General features: G+C 39.3%; 2 protein-coding genes across 4 annotated transcripts; one reads left to right on the top strand and one right to left on the bottom strand.

Moving 5' to 3' along the window:
• LOC109724624 (subtilisin-like protease SBT3.14) lies at positions 10599–13844 on the top strand. Its single transcript, XM_020253505.1, has 3 exons — positions 10599–10953; positions 11565–11662; positions 13553–13844. The coding sequence occupies exons 1-3, from the start codon at positions 10730–10732 to the stop codon at positions 13627–13629; spliced, it is 399 nt and encodes a 132-aa protein (XP_020109094.1). The 5' UTR covers positions 10599–10729; the 3' UTR covers positions 13630–13844.
• On the bottom strand, positions 17916–21409 carry LOC109725265 (uncharacterized TPR repeat-containing protein At2g32450-like). Of its 3 annotated transcripts, none has more exons than XM_020254376.1 (2): positions 19210–21409; positions 17916–18314 (listed from the first exon to the last, which is right to left on the bottom strand). In XM_020254376.1, the coding sequence occupies exons 1-2, from the start codon at positions 21333–21335 to the stop codon at positions 18305–18307; spliced, it is 2136 nt and encodes a 711-aa protein (XP_020109965.1). In that variant the 5' UTR covers positions 21336–21409; the 3' UTR covers positions 17916–18304. The 3 variants fall into 3 exon arrangements, with proteins under 3 accessions (XP_020109965.1, XP_020109966.1, XP_020109967.1); XM_020254377.1 differs by having other exon boundaries at positions 17916–18244; XM_020254378.1 differs by lacking the exon at positions 17916–18314 and having other exon boundaries at positions 19414–19678; positions 19755–21409.

The following is a 21471-nucleotide window of genomic DNA, read 5'->3' as shown; positions in this document are numbered from 1 at the left end:
TAAGCAAAAGATAGCTTAGAATCACCTAGGAAGCTCACTAATATCTTTATAAAGCCATTCTACACATTCCTTGGGCATCTAGCATGAACCCTAGGGGTTCACCATGAGAGCGCCTCAAGAAAACCATGGATTTCATGGTTTCAAGGTCAATAGAGGGTTTCTAGGTTAATTAGAGGATCAAAACTCTAAATTCCAAGGTTTAAAACCAAACCCTAGAGTTCTACATGCTAGAAATTCACCTTAGCCCAAGTTCCACCAACCTCCTCCTTGTTGGAGAGCTCCTAAACCCACCAAAGCCACCAAAAATCCCTCCTCAAGTTTCTTCTTCTTCTTCTCCAAGCTCTAGAGCTAGGGTTTTAGAGAGAGAAAGAGAGGGAAATGAGAAGAGGGTGAAAAATGGCTGTGGGAGAGAAGGCTAGGGCCATATAAGGTGTTGTGACATTTGCACTTAGGCCCCTCCACTTCCTATTCTGTGCACTGCCCAGACTGGGCAACTTTCACAGTCGGGGACCGGTCTCCCCGACCAGGGACCGATTCCCGAACGTTAGGTTTCCATGACTTAGCCAAATTTCCAGGTTTTTGGCTGGCTGCGCAGTGAGGGACCGGTCTCTCCTTCAGGGACCAGTCTCCCGATGACCGGTCTCACTGCCAGGGACCGGTTGCCTCAGGATTCCTGGCAGGCTACGCGCACGGGGACCGGTCTCTCCTTCAGGGACCGGTCCCCGAGAGCTCAAAATCTGGGATTTAGCCAGATTTTGCACTTTTGCTCTCACGGGTCCTTTTGCACTATATATAGGCTCCAACGCACTTAGGGCCTACTTTCTTAGTATGTGACACACACTGTCAGAGGCTACTTCCTTCCAAAGGATAATGTCTCCCTTTAGAATTCAATCTTGTTGACCTCTTCAACATGATAACCTATGTACGCAGTTCAAGATATTTATCAGATCTATCTCTATAGACCCGCATTCTTCAGATGAAAATATATAACTAGAATTTTCATCAAGAAGTTCTTGACATTAAATATTATCACACTGGTTAAATTTCTCAAATATCAAATATTGTTTACGTACAATACGTAAAGCATATTTTGTGCTCCCACTATTTCTCTGTACTCTTTTTGACTCGTCCATACATTCAATACACCAAACACTTTGTTTGCATTTTGAAGCAGATGCCATATTTCTAAGAAGATCATTTAGATCCAATTACAATTTGTGAGGAAATTCTTCCACTGTTCCGAATAGTATCTTTCTTTAATAATATAAATTAAAGATCAACTATGATATCTTATATCACCATGTGTAACAAGCAAAAAAACAAATGGATTATCATATCCACCACAAATCTATCACTGTATTCGAGACTTTCTCTTTGACCGCAATATTTTGTTAGTGATGGAGTATCAAAGGTCTGTACCTTTTATTTATACAAATCTTTAATTTTAAAGGCTCACAAGTTACCTTACCTTATAGAGAGTCCATAATTTAAGATTCCTATAACATCCATTCAAATTTGCTTGTATGCATCTATCTTCTCGGATTGATATCTTATATCGTTTCTTCATATCTAAGATAATCATTATCTCTTTTAGAAGAACAATTTCTTCTAATACCTCATGATCAAATCCAATTTGATCTGAGATTTAGAAAATATCTTAGATCTTATGTGTACAAATAATTAATTTAGACTTACAGACTCACAGCTCAATAAACACTTCGTTGAGCTATATAGATTCCTCCCACTGCTTCTTTCATAATAAACCTTTTATCAAAATAAATATGTTAACAAAAATCTTTTCTTGAAAAGAAAATATAATATCTCAACTCTTTGAGATTGATTGAGTCTATACACGCTAAATGCTGTATCCATCCATCTATTTTATGTTCCGAAAATAAATGATGGATATCTACAAATCATAATAATTGCCTTTTATCTTTTCGCATCTTATGCGATATTATAGGCGAAAATTTCAGAAGAGACTACTCTTAGTGGGAATACATTGACAAGATTGGCACATCTGTAGAGTGAATAATAATACAATTACACAGTTAATTTTAACTTGTATCATGTCTTACAAGATACGACTTCTCCTTTGAAATATCCAAAAATATTAATAAAGGAGACTATAAGGAATGTCAATATACTAGAGGTGATGTAATGCTCAATACCAAGGCAATAACCTGCTCGATCTAATCGATGAGTATTAATACCCTTTCTTGTGCTTAACTTTTGAATTCGCTTTGAACTTCTCCGAAGTATTCAATTTCGCGATCTGTAAGATCCATATGACTTTTACTATGACCTTCATTAGTAAAATGAAATATCAGAGAACCATTCATGATCATCATATGATCAATATGCATCACCACGCATTAGTATGAGTATTTAATGGCTTCTATACTTTGTCTCACAAAGGATGATTTAGTTATATCAGTTTAGAACTGGACTCATAGATTGGGTATGGTTTTGAATAAACAACTCAAAATCATTATTAGCCAATCTATTTATCCCATCTGTACCGATGCAACCTAATCACAACTGCCATATGAACTCTTAATTCTCTAACCTCTAGTTTACATCAAATTTAATAACTTCCTTATCACATATAAACTGTGCAATTTACCATTTTTTAAAAAGTAAAGCCATCCTTCAAGGTATTGATATTTTTCAAATAAATTATATAATAAATAATAAATAGAATTGTACTTTCTCAAAGTAAAAGGTATATCAGCCCTTAAAGATAGCATTTAAGTTTTTAACCAGATAGTAAATTCGTATATTTTCTTTGAACTAATATGGCAACTCTTGCTACATTTTCAATTCAAAGGATATCACACTCGATGCCTATCTATTTAATAGAAAATACTTTTCAACTTAACCAGTGAGACACTAAACTTATTATATCCAATTGGATTATCTGGAATTACAAGTTAGCTCGACATCTCTTATTAAGGTTCATGTTATCTCATAACAACCCTATCTGTGACGATCACAAAGGTCCATCCTTACTTATCTATTTAAACTTGATATCTCATATCGAGTATATGACTCCACATACTATACAACTCTTGTATGCAGACATCTAATGTCACGTATTCAACAATACTTATCATACAATTCTTGTATTAATATCTTTAATATCTTATATTTGCAAAGAAGACATCATTTATTATACAACTTTTGTATAAAATATAATAAACTATAAATATTATGTATGTTTTCCACAACACACTTTGAATATTAATAGTTTTGTTTACCTAAGCAACCAATTGCTCTAATGTGTAATGATGTCGTACTTATGTTGAAATTATATTTTCTTGGTTATGAATCTCCAAATGAGAGATTAGATGGAGTTAAGTATGTCGACTACCTACATCAAAATTGAAACAACTCTCTATATCCTACCCAATTAGTTAGCTGTCGAGAGATTCAAAAATTCGATCAAATAAGGTCAACCATGTAGCAAAAATAGAAATGATTATTTAGTTAAGTGTTAATCATTTTTATCCTATTAGATTAGGGCCTTTAAATCTAATAGGTACCCCCACTAAATTTATCGAATTTCCACACTCCCTAGATGGAAAGACGGAAATCATCAACCCTTGATATTTCTAGCGGGGATCAGGGTCTTATAATTATGACTTACCTCACCGGACGGTTTCTTGGAAAGCCGTAATTTAGTAAGCGGGTAACACCTTACCTCGGCACATCTCATGTATGATCCGATCATCCTTCGGCCTCTAGGGTTTTACACTTCACCGGACAGTTTCTTGGTGCAAACGCCCTAGTTAAGTCAAACCCACCTTTCCTACAAGTATGGAACTACCAAAAGCCCCTCACCGGACAGTTTCGTGGATCCGTTGGTAATCCTATCTTGTAGCATCATATGACAAGATGTTCACATTGCCCAAACACAAGTAGCCCCATGGGACCATGCGTGACTGCTCAATGTCGGAACTTTATTCTCACCCTGTGATTGGCGGAAGGCCATGATAGAGTATCATATACCCCTTCGTTCCTACTTAATATATTATAGGGAGATTAAAACTTTATTAATTTGGTCTCATCATCATAGAAATATTCATATATCACATCTCATGATATAAAATGACATGTATCACATACACACAAAATAAATAAATAACTGTATGCTAAAAAGGATGATCATGAACTTTTATGATTTGACTCGAGCGGATGAGACAAATCGGTCTATGGGGTAATTGTTACATTCACATACACATTCTCAAATTTTGAGAAAAACTATTCTTCAACTTCCAGATTTACCAACATCTTATGTGGTCAGATAGATCTCGGCCGTCTGCGACCGTTTAATCATCTTCTTCTCCTGAGTCCTATGTATGCCACGATGCCGTAAAAAATTACGACCTCAGTCCGTCAACTCTTGCGGAGCACACTCTCCTATAGAACTATAATTTTGCCTGATCTAATTATTACAAATTAGACTAGTAGGGATACGCAGATCCCAATAAATTACAAATTAATTTAAAGAGAAGAACAAAGGCACGCAGGCCCTATTCACAAATACCGGAAACTAAATAATAAATAATTGTGTAAATTACACCCATAAAAATACATCACATGATCTCAAAAACATCGAGATACATCCATAATCACATCACAAAGATCTAGTCAAGTTCATGATCATCTCCTATATAATTAATTATACAAAAATGCAACCGATCCGTCTCAGATCTCGATTAAATTTTTCGGAACTATAAAATACGTTATCTCGCATTTTTGCTTGGCAATATTGTTGTAATAAAACAACAAATCGTAGCACATGCAAAATGACAAAATGAGAACGATCTAATCATAGAAAGAATCCGAAAAATTTGATCGAACCGTACTGATTTTTAATATTTTTACATAGAACATGAGAATTGGCTCTGATACCACTGTTAGAAATTAACCGGCACATCAGAAAAATGCAGCGGAAAATAGTTTTTGCACTTTTAAAAATTTTTCGGAAGCCAAATACATATCACATATGAAAACCGAAAACCAATAAATCAAACCGTTGCCGGCGGATCACTCTCATGTTACTGTGTAAAAATTTAATCTAAACAAAACTCTTTATGTTTAGAGATCTTACCGTGGACCAGTTAAGGTCTCTTGATCTACTGTACGGTTGAAACTGAATATGACGAACAGAGATTTCGATGAGCCGCGCACATGCCCGGCCTCTACGCGTATCCACACGGAATCGACGACCCGATCGATCTTCGTCTCACGAATAGGATGAGTCACGGACCGTCTGGACGGTCCTAGCAATCCTTTCATGATCCACCGGTCGATGAAGAGTAGAGAAGTTGACCGGAGAGAAACACGCGCGCGGGAGAGAAATCGGAGAGATTGATCTCTATATGTATATAGATCAAAAGGCTAACATGCATCAAATTAATTAAGATGCATGGCATCTTAATTACCATGCATTCAATCCATATGGCACTATGTGCCGTACGGTTTCACCTTTTTTTTCTTTTTTCTTTTTTTTTTAATTCATTGTATATTCATACATACATATAAATCTATATATGTATATATAGAATCTTATTTCATAAAATCTTATCTAATAAGATTTTTCTCTCTCTCTAATAAAATTTAACAATTAAATATTCATGCTTATCCAACTAAATCAAATCTAGTAAAAATCTTATCTTATAAGATATTATGAATATTTAATTATTCTCTAATCCAATTAGAGATAAATATTAATCTCTCCAATATTTAATTAGATCTTATCTAATTTTGATCTTATCCAATAAGATTACTCACTAATATTTAAANATCTTATCCAATAAGATTAGTCACTAATATTTAAATCTCATTTAAATATCTTTTATGATTAAATATTATCTACTAATCTAATTAGAGATAAATTTAAATCTTGCGCATAATTCTCTAACTGATTCTGAGATCCTAATCTAAGTAGGACTATCAGTTATAACCGAATTGAATAATTAAATCTAATTTAATTAAACAGCTTCTTTTTATTTTCATCGCTTACACTAAACTCTTTAGTGAATGACTCTCATCCAAACGATTCAGGCGCACACAATTCCTAATGTGTGTGACCGCATAGGTTCATTACCATTCGGCAGTGGAGCTCAACATCAAACTCTTTGATATTTAAATAGAACTCTTCTAATCGATAAATAAGAACAATTCAATTCGAATCATTCATATTCTCTCACTGTCCGTGAGTGACACCTAGCAGTATATCACGGCAATCCAGAATGGTAATGAAGAATGAACCTTTCCGCTTTCAGCTACCATGTGATTAATTCCTTTCAACATACAACGTCCCAATCGAACTAAGGCCATGGTTACTCGCCAAACCTTATCATTCGACTATATGACTAAACTATCTGAAATCAACTCAATATGACAACATAGTTGGAAACTCTTTCCACATACCATGTACCCTGGCCAGGGGTTTTCCGAGTCAGTCCGATAGACTGCATAGGACATTCTCCCTTGTCATTGAGAGTGTTGGATTCCTTATTGCGCATTCCCATGCCTCCTCACATAAATCACCACAGCCAATCAGTACTGAATATAGACCCATGTCTAGAGTCTAATTATTAGTACTGTCAAATGGTAGCAATCTATACGTGAAGCAACTATGATGCCTCAGGTCCGAGGAGTACTTCACACAACTGTAGCAATGAACTTATCACTGGCGAGCATAGAACCATATGACTGTTCAACTAAATAGTCACGCTCAGTATACTTGTTCTCTAACAAGCACCTCTAAGCTTGTTCTAGTGTCCCTACACTAGTGACTTGAGATTCGTCACCTCAATTAGAAACATAGCATACACCAGCCTATCCGGAATATCACCATCCCTGTAATATTCCTCTGGCTAGGAGCATTTAAAGAGTCCGGTACAGAAAAGTACATATCTCAAATTCCTAACTCTTAAGACTTTTCAAACAAAGACTCTATGGACGATTCATGTCAATATTGTACTGCTATACAATAGATATGAATAGATTATCTGCCCTTATATTATGAATTATAAATGATTAATACTTAAATACCCTTAAGCTAGTGTCAGCGGATTGGCTTTTGGGCATATAACTAACAAATCCGGCTCTTGGCTATGCGGCGTTTGAGGTGGAGCGGGAATAAGCTTTGGCGGCTCTATGACCTTCAAGAAATGCAATCCGCCTACCTTCGATGGAGAGGCGGTGGATCCGTGGATCGTGAAAATATGGATTGACTCCATGAAAATTCTCTTTGAGGATCTGTACACCTTGGAGTGGAACGAGGTGCACCTAGCCGCATATTGTTTGGAACAGTTGGCAATGGTGTGGTGGAAAAGCGACAAATGAAACCGATCGCCCAGTCTTCCTTCTTTAACTTCGGAAGAGTTTTGAGGATTGATATTCTTTGCTTACTTTCCCGACAGTGAGAAGAGAAAGCTTCAGGATAGGCTCACGATGCCGCACTGTAAGGAGACCGCTCGGTGAGAGAGTATGAGGCGGAATTCTCCTGTATTTGAAACTGTGTCCTGTACGCGATGCGAGATGAGAGGGATAAGGCTGATTGTTTTGTGCAGGGATTTTGATTGAAAATTTTCAAAGTTGTGCATCCTTATGAATTACAAACTTTCGCTGGAGTCTTGGAGCAAGGTGATGCTTTCACGCGGGAGGAGCGCGAACCTCTTGTTAGAGAGAGGGGGATGATGCGACTGATGAGTAATTCAGGTGGTCAATCGAGCTCTAGGCAATCCCCGAGACATATACAATCGCAACCCCAAACCCCAAAAGTGTCTTCTACCTAATCTTCTTCGGGGTGTGTTATTTGTGGTGGTTCTCGCTACATGACCCAAATTGAGGAGTCTACTGCTACTGACGACGTCCTGGTAAGTATGATTTGGTTGAAGAAGTCGTGTGCTTTTGCATGATGTAATCTTGGAGCATTGCATGCAATTATCATGCGGTCATTCACTACTATTTATGCATAAACATAGTAGGGACTAAGATGTGGGTAAGTGTAGTGACCCTGGCATGCTTGCGTCATGAAAGTGCATAGCCTACTAAAAGGGATGGGTGATTAGACGATACCGGCGAGTTGTTGGTGGCGAAACGAGTATAGAGCTCGTGGTCGAGATGGAGATGGTGAACCAACTCTCTAATTGGTTGCGAGAGTTGGGTTATGATATTCGGGGATGTCCTAGTAGTCCAAGAGTTTCGGATGTCGATCCGAGGGACAGAACAGTGATGGTAGAATCACTATTCCGTAATGGTTGGACGGTCGCCAAGTTCCGACGAGTCGGTCGAATAGTACCTCAACCAAGGTGGGGGAATTCGTATTCGTGTACTCGTGAGTACGGGCGAGATTGCGTAGTGCTTGGTTTATCGCGAAAGGCATAGTACCGTAAGACGCTCGAGTATAGGTATCCGTAGGGTGCGAATTATGGCTCAGCCGAGAGGGTTTGTTGGCAGTAGCACTTCAGCATTGCTAGGTGTGAAGCGAGCCATGGACCACTCGTAGGGCTGGTGGCTCGCACTAGGTGTGTAGGAGCCGGTAGAGGTATGTGTTGCTCGGTAGAGCGTGTCGTGTGTGATGACGGTGGCGGATGTTACTTGGGGGCGATCCGTATCTGGACCATGTGTGAACTGTGAAGCCTGGGGCCATATGGACAGGTGCAGTCAGCTGTGTGAGACAGCGGCCCAAGACCTACGGGTAGTGCAGAGATTTATGGTCGGGTTGGTAGTCCGAGCTAGGACCCGGGAATGCGGAATGCCACGTATAAGATCGTTTTATCGATAGTATTGAGGGTGTAGTGATGACCCAACCCGAAGACTTGTAGTGGTTTAGGGTCTCGGTTGCTCCCAGTGGGAGCCTGTGTGCCAGATCTCAGGTGAGGACTCCACCCAGTGATGATTAGGTCTGCACTTGTGTGCAAGAGACGTTGCGTGTTGTCAAGGCAAGTAGGCCTATGTAGGATTGGCGGTCTGTGGACCACCCATGGTAATTGGGATAAACAATTTAGCCGATAGCTCTAGAAATAGGAGAGCGTTAATAGCGTGTAGGAGGACTGAGGGTAGTGACCTTAGGAGCGTAGGCTCGGTCATACCGCTCGCCTAATTGGATTCACGAACAGAGTGTTCGTGTGAACTCGTCGGGAGAACAACATGATGGTGACCCGTGGCAGATGAAAGTAGAGTCAAGTACTCTTTATAAGACAACCAACGAGCTAGTGGAAAGCCATGTGAGGTTTGGGGAGTATGCTCTCAGGTGAATTAGAATTGAAGATGTACCGAAGGGTGCCATCTCGCTATAGAGCTAAAAGTCTATGTGTGATTGGGGCACTCATGATTGAGTAATGCACATGTGATATTGCTTTTATGCAATGCCGGTAATTGGACCAAGGTAAGTTCCACCATGGACAGAGTCGTACACGGTGATGTAGACTCTTGAATGGTTAGGATGGTAGAGTGCCATCTTGTAGACTCTTGTGTTAGTCGAGGAGGTCGATCGATATATAATACGTAGTGGTGGTCGACCATTCGACTAGTTGGTTCATTCTTATCCAATCCACACCACGAGGATGAAGGGTAGTTCTGCTATCGAAGAAAAGTGGTATTCAGTGGCATTAATGAGTTGTTGTCTATTGATATATATATAATATTTTACTAGATAGGATGTATGTAATATTGTTGTAATGAAGGAGAATATGAGGATAGGGGAGCCGAAGTGGAGAGTTGGGGAACACGTGTCATTCTAGGTCTCCCAACTCTCTTTTAATGTAAAAAAATTTATTAAAATAAGCAATTAATTTAAAATTATATTAGAAGAGCTATTAATGATAAAAACAAATACATTGAAATGTTAGAAACTTAAATCAAAGGGCCATATTATCGGTACACCTCAAAGTGGGGTGTATATCTTACACCAACTCCATTACAAGACCGTTAATTAATTATCACATTTTTTTATTTTTACTAATAATTATTTGAATTTTTATCAATAATAGCATAGAGGGTGTAAGATCTCCACCTTTCTTTTTGGGTGCATAAGAAGCATTTTTCTTTCTTTTTACGTAAATTGTATAAAGACTCCCGAACTTTAGCTCTTTACAAGTGAATGCCTAACCTTTAAATTTTGGCAAATACATTTTCCAAACTTTAACACATAATTCAATAGGTCTCTCCGCTTGAGTGAACTAACTAATTACACAGCTGTTTTGGCTAGATACCGTGTATATAATTCTGTAAGACTTCAAAAAATTAAAAAAAAACATTTTTTTCTCTCAATTTTGATAATTAAGCACAACGATTGAAGAATAGAATGGGGGAAACTTTTATTTTTATCACTTTATTTACATCTTGGAATAAAAAAAAAGCTCGTGTTCTAAAGCTTTATAAAATTGTATGCAATTCAAACGATCAAATCATTATATAGTAAAAACTTTAATTAAGGAGAGGCTAAAATTTAAGATATGTAATGATCGTAATTGAAAGTTCTGGTATCTCTCTGTGAAAAGCTAAATTTCAAAGGATATTTGTTATTTTGTTTGTTGTCAAATCGAATTAATTTTGGAATGGAATCAAAATTAGCAAATCGGGGTGAGAGATTGTAGGTTGCCAGCGCTGGTCGGACACGGGGGGTGCAAGTAACGCCATATAAATAGCGTCGTTTTGGACGAACAAATGTTCCTTCCCCGTCCTCTTCCTCGTCCCCTCCGAAGCCATGATGAGCAAATACCCCTCCATTCCCCTCCTCCTCGTCTCCCTCCTCCTCCTCCTCCTCCTCCTCTCCCTTTTCTCCTTCTCGACCTCAACAATGGCGGCGACGGCCGCGGAGCCCGCGGATCCCGAGGCGGCCACCCCACAGATCGTCTACGTCGCCCGCCCCGACGGCGACGCCGACCCTGAGGACTTCCACATCAGCACCCTCGCCTCCGTCCTCGGAAGGTTCGAGATCCATCCCCTCACCTTCTGTTCTGTTTTTTTTTTTTTCCATTAATTTCATTCCCCATTTTCCGCTCCTATGAACGATTTGACGGTTTTCCCCCCTTTGATCGAGATAAAGATGCGATTCTTATTACGACGAAGGAGGTCGTGATACTCCCTTTTTTTTTTTCCCTTTCTCTTTTTCATTCCATGATTTGGTTGTTTTTTTTTTTTNTTTTTTTTTGCGGGGGAGGGGTGGGCGGGGGGGGAGGCGAATTTATTTGGTGATTCGTCAGTAAGGCGGCTGCGAAGGAAGCGGTGGTATATCATTTACGCTTCTGTTTCCGTTTCCTTTAATTTATGATTCAGTTTCCCCGTAATCGAGAAAAAACGCGCGTTTTTACCTCGATTTGGTCGTACTTGCGAAATTTTTTTTCAAGGATATCGTAGGACGGAGGTTGACAAAGGAGGCTGTAATAATATTCCATTTTGGTTTTGTCTCCTAATCGGGATACCGATTGTGTGTTCGTCTTATTTTCTTGTGAAATCTATTTACGAGTTCCCAGTTTTATAATTTCTTTCCCCCCCTCAAAATTTTGAATCTGTGAATGATTTTGTGGGACATTTTCCAGTAAGGAGGCAGCAAAGGACGCCATGATCTACCACTACACGCTTTCAGCTAGCGGGTTTGCAGCGAGGCTCACTCCAAAGCAGGTTGAAGAATTGAAAAGTGAGTTCTCCTTCCGCATGTCGACCCTCATCAATGAATTGAATTGCTTGTAATTTCAGTTTTACTTGGATTGATTCATCGTGTTGTTTACATATGGTGATCGAGCAATTGGACCTACCTGTTTTTGTAGGCTTAATTATTAAGGGGAATATAGGTGTCTAATACCTTACTCATCATTTAGGAATGGTTATTCCGCAATTAATTGTTTTCTGTTTAGATTGAGGTCGAGGTTAAATTGAATTTCACCCCTGGATTGGATTATTCTGTTGATTAATTGTGCTGTTATGAAGCATTTGCTGTTTATAGGGTTAAGATTTTCCTTGTAGTCCCTGAACATTTGATGGTTCACAATTTCATCCCTGAATTTTTCACTCAAGTGGATTTGTTTCCAAGCTTGTCTAATCTTTGCAACAACATGCCTGTATTTATTTTTCCATCCAATATCCTCAATGTTTGTTAGTACTATTTTACTGAAACAATGATTTAATTAAGGATTATTCAGCAACCTTTCTTCTCATTTGTGCTTATTAATGAATTTTTTGTGATAAATTCTAGGGAAAACTTTAGATACCTCTTGATTTACACCCTTTTATTTTCACTTTAGTACCCTATAGTTTTAACTATGTCAATTAAGTACCATGTGGTTTTTATCTTCGTTTTCTGTTACACCCTCCATTAACTTCTCCGTTGCGTCGGATATGGCCCTACAAAGGTCAATGAAAAGGCATGAGACCCTTTAGGGCTTAATTTTGATCATTCTTGGGGAGTTCCGAATGGCGAAAAAACGCACGTGATTGTTTGAATGGAAAAGTTAACATAGGATGTAACGGAAGAACAAAAATAGAAACCACATAATACTTAAAGTGATACAGTTAAAACTATAGAGTGCGAAACTAAAAAAGAAGCAAACCACAGGGGGGCATATGAAGTTTTTCCTAAATTTTATTAACTATTTGTTCAAGTGGATTGTTCCCATGTTGTTTAAGTTGCATCTATTTGATGTTGAATTTGATTGCTTAGTGCTCACTATTTTCTGTGGGTTATCTAATGAAACTTAGCATCCTGCTTATGATTAGCTTGTTACAGTTTCTTGAAAATCACTTTTTCTTGGTTGTTTTATTTTATTTTTTATTATTTTTATTTTTTTTATTTTTTTTATTTTTTTTTTTGCATCCATAATGAACATCCTTTTCATGCCTTTGTTTAGACAAGCAGTGATTTTTTTTATCATAAAAAGAAATTGGAATCTGCATTATTTGTCGAGCATATTTCCCTGCTTTTGTTTTGCTTTAATACGGTCAAAATCAGACTCCGAAATCTAATGCAATCTTGACCCGTTCTTTGCAATCCTCATCTCTCTTTTGTGGAATTGACCTGATCTGGCAAGTTGTACATGATTCCGTCTGATTATTATGGTATTTTTCAAATGAAAAGGCCAATACTCTTAAGATGTGAAATCATTTTCCATGATTATCCTTCTTAATTTTGATGTGCTTGCTTTTCCGATCATTTCCGGATGCAAATGATCTCGGCAGTTGGTCAATATCTTGCTCTTGGTTTGTTCATGTTGCTGGTAATCTGAATTACGTGTGTCTGTATGCGAGTCTGAAGCTCACTTGAGATTGACTTGAGCAATAAGTAGCTTTATTGTGTGTTGCAGCAAGCTCGGTTAACCTAAGTCACCTCTGTTTGAGAACTATATCATGCCATATTTCGCTATCAGATTCTGTTGAACTTGCATACCATTTTTTTGCTGTAGGGGGGGAGGGTTTGGGAATCAATAAACAGGCTATGTTGTTTTTGACCCATCTTCAGTAAACAGGCTATGTTGTTTTTGACCCTTCTTCAATCACAAGTTTGACAGCATTTATTTTGTTGGTTATAACGCAGAGCAACCGGGTGTTCTTCATGTTATCCCTAGCAGGACTTACCATCTGCTTGGTTCGAGCAAAGGACACGGCGTGTAAGGGAAATAAATCTTCATCTTCTCCTCCTATCTTGTTAATAAGAATTATACGTGTGGATTGGATTGAGAGTAGAAGATAATTATCATTTGGAGTTAACTAATGTAAGCTTTGATGTAATCTAATATGCTATGGATGGTAATACGCATTATTTGTAAGTAAATGAATGCATTATATTGATGGTATCAGTCAAATTTTATTTTGTGAGTGAAGGATGAAGTTCAGGAAGTTGTTAAAATATCTTCTAGTTGAGCGGAGCACTTCAATCAGTTAAGTTCTTGTTCGTAGATTCCTAGAGATGCTTCTTTTCTGGAGCTAAAGAGCAGAAACTTTAAATTAGATATTTTCTGTTTAGTTTTCAGAAGCTCGTTTGACTTGATATCAAAAATATTCTTTGAATGTTTCTTGGTTAGAGCAAAAGCCGTAAGCACTTGTCACTCTTCTGAGCTATACGAGGAACTCCCTTGATTCTCTTTATCTTTTTTTTTTAGTGACACCCTTTTTTAGTGACACCTATCAAACTGTAAGCCTTACCACAATTTTCGGCAAACATAAGATGAGAAAAATGTTGCAGGCATTTTAAGTTAAAATGGGCCAAATATATACTTTCTGCTATTTTCAATTTGTGCCTATTAATCAAGTTGCTAGCTTTTTCTGAAAAGGTAGGTTTGTTGATGCAACGTAGAGATTAATGAGAAAATAATAATTTAGTGGCATCTTTGAAAAAAGAATATAGTGTAGCAAATATAAATGTAATGATTTGGTCTACTATCACTAATAATTTGTTGGACTTAAATTTCTAGCTCAAAATTTTCAAGTTATTTGAACTAGAGCTTTTTCTCATCGGATGTGAGATTTAGAGTTTTCTCATTTAAACCCGGACGTCTTCGCGAGTTCAAATTTCCTCGATAGGATCACAAACTTTCTCCATTTTGATCTTAATGTCCTCATCGGATCCAATACCCTGGCCACAAGACATCACTTTCCGTTAGCAAACTAGCGACTCAGCCGGTCAGCACTAAAAACTTATTGGATCTAAAATTATCCGTTCAAAATGCTTAGGTGAAGTTAAAACTACAAACTTTGCATTTTTACATTCCTATATATGATTCCTTGGAGCGGCACAATAAAAAATTCTAAATTACATAGTAATATAAGTACATCTAAGTTTACTTTAAATTTCTGAAAATACAAGAAGAAAATTGTTGATGAGTTAAAATTTCTCGCGTGAGGAGGCCCTGACGGAGGAAGAGAGCTGCCACCTCCCTCCATCATCAACCACCACGGCTTATTAGGGTGATGTTCAATAATCTATCTATTCTTATTATTATAAGCAAATATGTTTGTTGGTTTCATCTCACCCTTTTTTTGTCGGTATATGTATAATTACCAAAATAACCTTCGCATCACTATTTATAGTAGTTATTCAATAATATTTATTGTGAATTCAAATTTAAGTTGTTCAATTAAATTTATTAAAATTTAATAAATTATAAATTATATGAGTAATGGAAGAGGTGAAGTGAAAGAGTCTATCTATAAATGAAAAATTTTTATAATGCATAATTGTAAGGACTGAGATTTTTGCAGTGTAGCTAAACTCTCTGTTGACGATGTTTTTGTGTGTAATTTAATTACAAAAGCACTCGTCAAGTTTCGGGCGAAATCGAGTTAAAACGGAAATTCTACGCGATTTCCAAGTTTCACTTAAAGTGAATAGTAACNGTCGAGCCATTCGAAACGAGCTATTGAAGTCCTATATTCGGAGTTCGATGTGCACTAGAACCCTTCTCTAATCATTGGTTCATCCGGAAAACTGGAGTTACTTTTCACTTAAGTCATCGGTTCGGGTCGCGTAACTTCTCCATTTTAGCTCATTTTCTCCTGAAATTTGACGAGTGCTTTAGTAATTAAATTACACACAAAAACATCGTCAACCAAGGGTTTAATTTTATTTATCCAAAAACTTCAGTTATTACATTTTAGTCAATTTGGCTAAAGTTCGATAATTTCTTCCGAAACCTCGAGGGTTACACTAAGTTTCTGCCATAGTATTTGAAGGGACCTTAATACTACATAGCTGACTGAAGGTTGCACTGTATGCTTTGAGTCACTTGAATGTGACGCGAACTCCGATTCTTTCGGATGTTCTGAGTCCCTTGCTCAAGATGAATGTATCCAAAGAGGCCTCTGGCCCAGCACTAGTTATTGCAATAATAGAAATGCTTACTAACCAACAGTTTTATTATATGGGTATTGTATATATAAACGCTGTTTGGTTCAGGGGATAAGCGGGGATAACTTTCGTTATCCCCGCTATTCTGCCAAACGGGAAGATTTATTACCGGGATAAAATATTCCGGTCAAACCTTACTATTCCCGATTATCCTGGAATAGCAAGGGATTTGCTATTTCACCATTTTGGTGGAATAGCGCTATTCCAATGCTTAATTTCAAACTTAATTAAAATTATAAATTGAATTAAACTAAATTATATAAATATAATATGTTATGTATTATAATACATTATTTTTATTATAAAATTATTAATTGTACTATATTAATAAATATTATTTATATTTAAATATTATAATAAATTTTATNAATTGTTTCCACCCCTATTCTTATTTTAAAATTTTGAATTTAAAATTTGAGATTTTAAAATTTTAATTTTAATTTTAAATTTTAAAATTTCAAAGTTAAAATTTTAAATTTAAAAATTTAAAAATTCAAATTCAAATATAATAAGATGGTAATATCATTATTTTGTATTTATAAAAATCTACTATCTTTCTTATTCCATCTTACCTAACCAAACGCTATTTTTTTTATTCCTAGGAATAACCTAATTTTCATCCAAACGCAAAATTGATCTAATCCCCACTTATACCTCAATTTATACCTATCCCTGGAATAATCATTTCATCATTTTTAGTTACGAGTATAGAGCTCTTCGTACTCATAAGGTGTTTTCGATAATAAAGCTTCCAAATCAATAATCTACTCTGTTAAATATGATCTAAAAGTATTTGAAACTTCTAAAAAATACATTTTGTAAATTTTCGAAATCAAAATAAAGTTCATCAAGCGGATATAAAATGAACGGTCAAAATCGAACAACGTCTTCAAAATGGATGATTGAATCGTTCAATTTAAAATCGAAGTTATTAATCTTTACCTAGATAGAAGTTTAACCGATTCCGATTCTTTTACACTGTTAAACTAGCAAGTATTCCGTACCGACCGTTAAAATTGTCAGTTTTGAGACCTTTTGATCGTAAGGTAAATGATGTCTAAAAATTATAAAATTTAATTTCTAAAAATTTTAAATGCTCTCGATAATAGTTAACGCGGCATGAATCGTCGATTCGGAAGCTCTATCATCGAAAACAACTTTTGAATACGAAGGTGATCGTACTCTTATCAGTGTAGTAGCTGGACTATATATATATATATATATATATGTATAGTATATAATATATATATATATTATATATAAGTATATATATTTAAAATACTGATATCTACTAACAAATAGTTATTTTTTTATGATATTAACATAAAATAACTGGCCAATGTGCATATAAAAAATCCATTAGTCCTTGCGATTTTGCACATATGTGAACCACTAGTTTAGATTTAACAGATCCGGTGTCGGATTTTTAACCAAACTGATAACAATCCTCTAATTCCTTCTCTATTTTTTTTTCCCTTTTTTTTTTTTTTTTTTTTTTTTTTTCTCAGCCCTCATGGTCTCGTCCACCACCTCTGCAGCCCTCAGCGACGGTAACGAGGGTGGCGCCACCTCCACATTCGCCGACGTCGGAGAAGGAGAAGAAGAATTCGGAGCAGGCCCAGTGAGGGCAGAGCAGATGAAGGCAATGAGATCGTTGCCGGGGAGGTCCTCACCAACCTTGAGGGTGAGGAAAAAAAACGTGCTCATCTTCAAGAAGCGAACGAGGATGCAATTTTCTCTGAAACATTATAATTTTTGTCGAAGGAGTGTAACTTTTATTTCAAATAGTCTAATTTTATCTCACAGAGTGAAATGTTCATATTAAATTGTATTTCTTTATAAAATAGTGTAATTTTATTTTAACGGTGCAATTTTCATATTTTTCCTTTCTCTCTAATTATTAGATTTTTCAATTACAACAACAATATATAATGATTTCTCAATGAGAAATTTTTTTTATTTTTTGTTTTTTATTTTTTTTTTTAGAGATAGGTAGAACGCTGTCCGATTCGTTTATTTCATTTAAAAATAAACTTAGCTGGAAATGTGAATAAACTAGGATTCGAACTTGGAACTTCGGGTACCAACCACCAAGCCCTTTGCCTTATTTTTTTACTTTTTATTTTTTTCTACCATCTGCATCTTTGTTTGCTCATTGGAAATAGGCACGTCTTTTTTCCTCACTCTCACCGGCGGTGAGCACTTACTCGGCAACGACCTCATTGCCTTCGTCTGCTCCGTCCTCATCCAGATCCGCTTCGAGTTCTTCTATCCACTCTGTCCTTACCCAAATCCGCTCCAAGTTCTTCTCCTTCTCCGGCGCCGGCAAAGGCGGAGGCGGAGGAAAAGGAGGCGGGCCGCCCTCATTACGGTCACCGAGGGCTACCGGCGCCGGCGAGGAGAGATGGAGGAGGAGGAGAGGTGGCGCCGTCCTCGCTACCGTCACCGAGAGCCGCTGAGACGGTGGAGGAGACGATGAGGGTAGGAGAGAAAAAAAAAAAAGAATGAAGAAAAAAAAAAGAAGAGAGGGAAAGGGATAAAGGTATTTGTTCAGTTTGTTGAAAATACAGTCCGAATCTGTAAAATTCAAAATAGTAGTTAATTTTTGTAGAATCGCAAAACTAGTAACTTTTTTCTCTTCCACAGAAGCACTATTTTGAACATTGTTTATTAATAATAGGCCGCTCCCTCAACCAGCACGCACTTCCACAGAAGCATCAAAGAGGCTGACGAGCGAGTAGTTCTTACTTCCTACCGTGCTCTTACTTCCGTAGCAAATCCTATCAGATGACTTATCAGACTATAGTTTTGCCGAAAGCAAAGCTGTTCAGAAAATCGAGTATCAACAACTGCTATGCAAATCTCACAGCCAATAGCTAAGCTACTGGAGATGCCCTTCGTGTGATAACTACACGTCGCTAGTCCCCTAGTCCGAACATTCTCTACGTGTGCAGGCAGAATTTCTGCAATTTTTCAATCCACTAAACTACCACGAAATAATATCAAGCTTATTTATAACCATAAGAGCTCAGTCAATTAAGCACAAAGTCCTCTCAAAAGTAGAACATAAGAGCCACTACAATCTATAAAACGATCATATTAGTACACTGCAAAGTGCCAAAAGGTAGAAGAACAGATTAATCGTTTCATTATTGGCTTATGGAATTCTATCCACAAGTATGAAAACTGGCTCTTTTCTATATCTCTATGTGTAAGCCATTGTAAACACGAAACACTCACAAATATGAGCCAAATGCAGTTTTTTTTTTTTTTTTTTTTTTTATTTACACGCAATGAATTTATATGTATAATGCATAAAAAGAAAAAGTAATAAATCTAGTACTTACTTATCAATCATATACTCCTTAAACACGTACTCATCTTTCCTAAATGCAGATGGTACCTTGTGTTCACTGTAACAGCTCGAACACAGCCAGAAATGGCAAGCAATCTCCTTGAACATCAATCCGCCGATCTGGTACTTGCAAACTCCGCATGCTTGCCTACTGTTGCGTGCATTATCCATGGCCTCGAGCTTTATAACGATTGGCAAAATCCCGAAACCGCGATCTGCATCATCAAAAATACCAACAAACTCTGAGAACAATATTTTCGCGCGATCTTCTTCTTGCCCACCAAGTTCAACCGGATCACTGAATGACTGTGAATTTTGGAAGTATATCACCCTCATGTACTTCAAATATATGGAAGCATCAGTTTTAGATATTCGGCCGTTGAATCCTCCATTATCAGAGAGGAAATCGAAGGCAACACCTTTGCGATTTTCTGGCGGGCCCGTGCATATAGGGGCGACGACTGCAAAGAACATACTAAGGTCAATCTTTCCTGAACTTGTAGCATCTAGAATGGTCAAAATCTTCTCGTTGATCACCTTCATCGCCTCCTGAAATGATTCGACGTTGAGGAAATGGAGAAGCTTCCTTAGAATCCCCTCCAATTCGGCCTTCGTAGCCACTCTCTCCCGCCCTCCCATCTCCCTCCGAAGCAAATTAGCATCGATTCGGCCTAACCGGGTAATCTTCTGGATGTCCCTTATACAGAGAGCATCCGTCAAACACCTCGCATGCGTTGTTCTCCTATCTGCTGTTTTGAACGCAGAAGGATCAACGACCGCAAAATCGACACCGTTACCTTCTCTAAGCCTAAGCCACCTCTGGTGCTTCTTCACGTATAAGATCGCATCGTAGAGCTCGACCCGCTTTGTTCGCTTGTAGGCCTCCTCCAGAGCCTTCTTGGCTGCGGCCGGCTGGCCAGCGCCGAGGAGCACGGCGGCCCGGTTCAGCTCGGCCGCCCAGTGGTCCGGCCGAGACACGAGGGCGCGTCCGTACGCCTCCACAGCGGGTCCGTACAGGCCCATGTCCTTAAACACGCCGCCGAGGTTGAACGCCGCGTCGGCATGGGCGGCGTCGAGCTGAAGAGCCCTGTCAAAGCACTGCGCCGCGCGGTCGCGCTCGCCCGCGGCGTGGAGCGCGGCGCCCAGGTCGCAGAGTGCGTCCGGGAAATCCGGCTTCAGGAGGAGCGCTTCCTCCAGCGCGGCCACGGCGCGGAGGTGCTCCCCCGCGCCGCAGAGGGCGCTGCCGAGAAGCTTGAGGGCGCGGTAGTGGGTGGGGCAGAGGCGCGCGGCGGCGCGGTAGTGCTCGGCCGCGGCGAGGAGGAGGCCCTCGCGCTCGAGGACGACGCCGAGGTTCACGCGGATCTGGGGGAGGAGCGCTTGCCAGCGCAGCGCGTCCGCCGACGCCGTCTCGAGCGCGGCGGAGAGGCTGCGCCGGGCGTCGCGAGGCCGATCCAGCGCGGAGAGCGCGGTGCCGAGGCGGAAGTGCGCGCGCGGGTCCGCGGGGGAGAGCTCCGCGGCGCGGCGGAAGCAGTCGACGGCGTCGGGGAGAAGCCGCGCGCGGAAGAGGGCGCGGCCGATCGCCACGTGGCCCTCTGACGCCGCCTCGACCGCTCCCGAACGGTCGAGATTCGCCCTGATCTCCCTCAACCCCTTCGCGAATCCCCCATCGCGGTTCTTGATTAGGGCTTCCAGCCGCGCCACCGCCGCGCGGGTGGAGTCGAAGGCGATCTCGTGGATGGGGGAGGCAAGGGGGCTGAGAGGACCATTGGGGCTAGGGCTAGGGCTAGGGCTAGGCTTAGGGCTTGGGGCGAGGTCGGGGAAGAGGGCGGCGAAGTCGCGGTCGACGTCGCCGGCGCCGTCGTCGTAGGAGCGGAGGAGGCCGGCGAGGGAGAGGCGGTCGGCGTCAGCGGCGCCGGCGTAGGAGCGGAAGACGGCGTCGAGGACTGAGCAGAGCTGGTCGGCTGTGAAGACGACGCCGGGGTTGACGGCAGCCACGAGCGCCGACAACTCCGACCGGCCTAGGGCGCCGTCGCCGTCGGCATCGAAGAGCTCGAAGATGCGCCGCACCTTCTCCCGTCTCGCAGGAGCTCCGGCGAACGTCCGCACCGGGGTGACCATGAGAGGGTTTTTTCACTCTCTCTCTCTCCCCCTCCCCCCCCTCTCTCTCTCTAATTAGCGAGTAATTAATATTAATTAATTAATAACTGGGCATATATATATATATACATATATATATATATATATATATATATAT

Source organism: Ananas comosus, linkage group 19 (assembly GCF_001540865.1).
Source record: "Ananas comosus cultivar F153 linkage group 19, ASM154086v1, whole genome shotgun sequence".
Classification (NCBI taxonomy): domain Eukaryota; kingdom Viridiplantae; phylum Streptophyta; class Magnoliopsida; order Poales; family Bromeliaceae; genus Ananas; species Ananas comosus.
The sequence above is the reverse complement of the archived record's forward strand: the minus strand, read 5'-3'. Positions and strand labels throughout refer to the sequence as shown.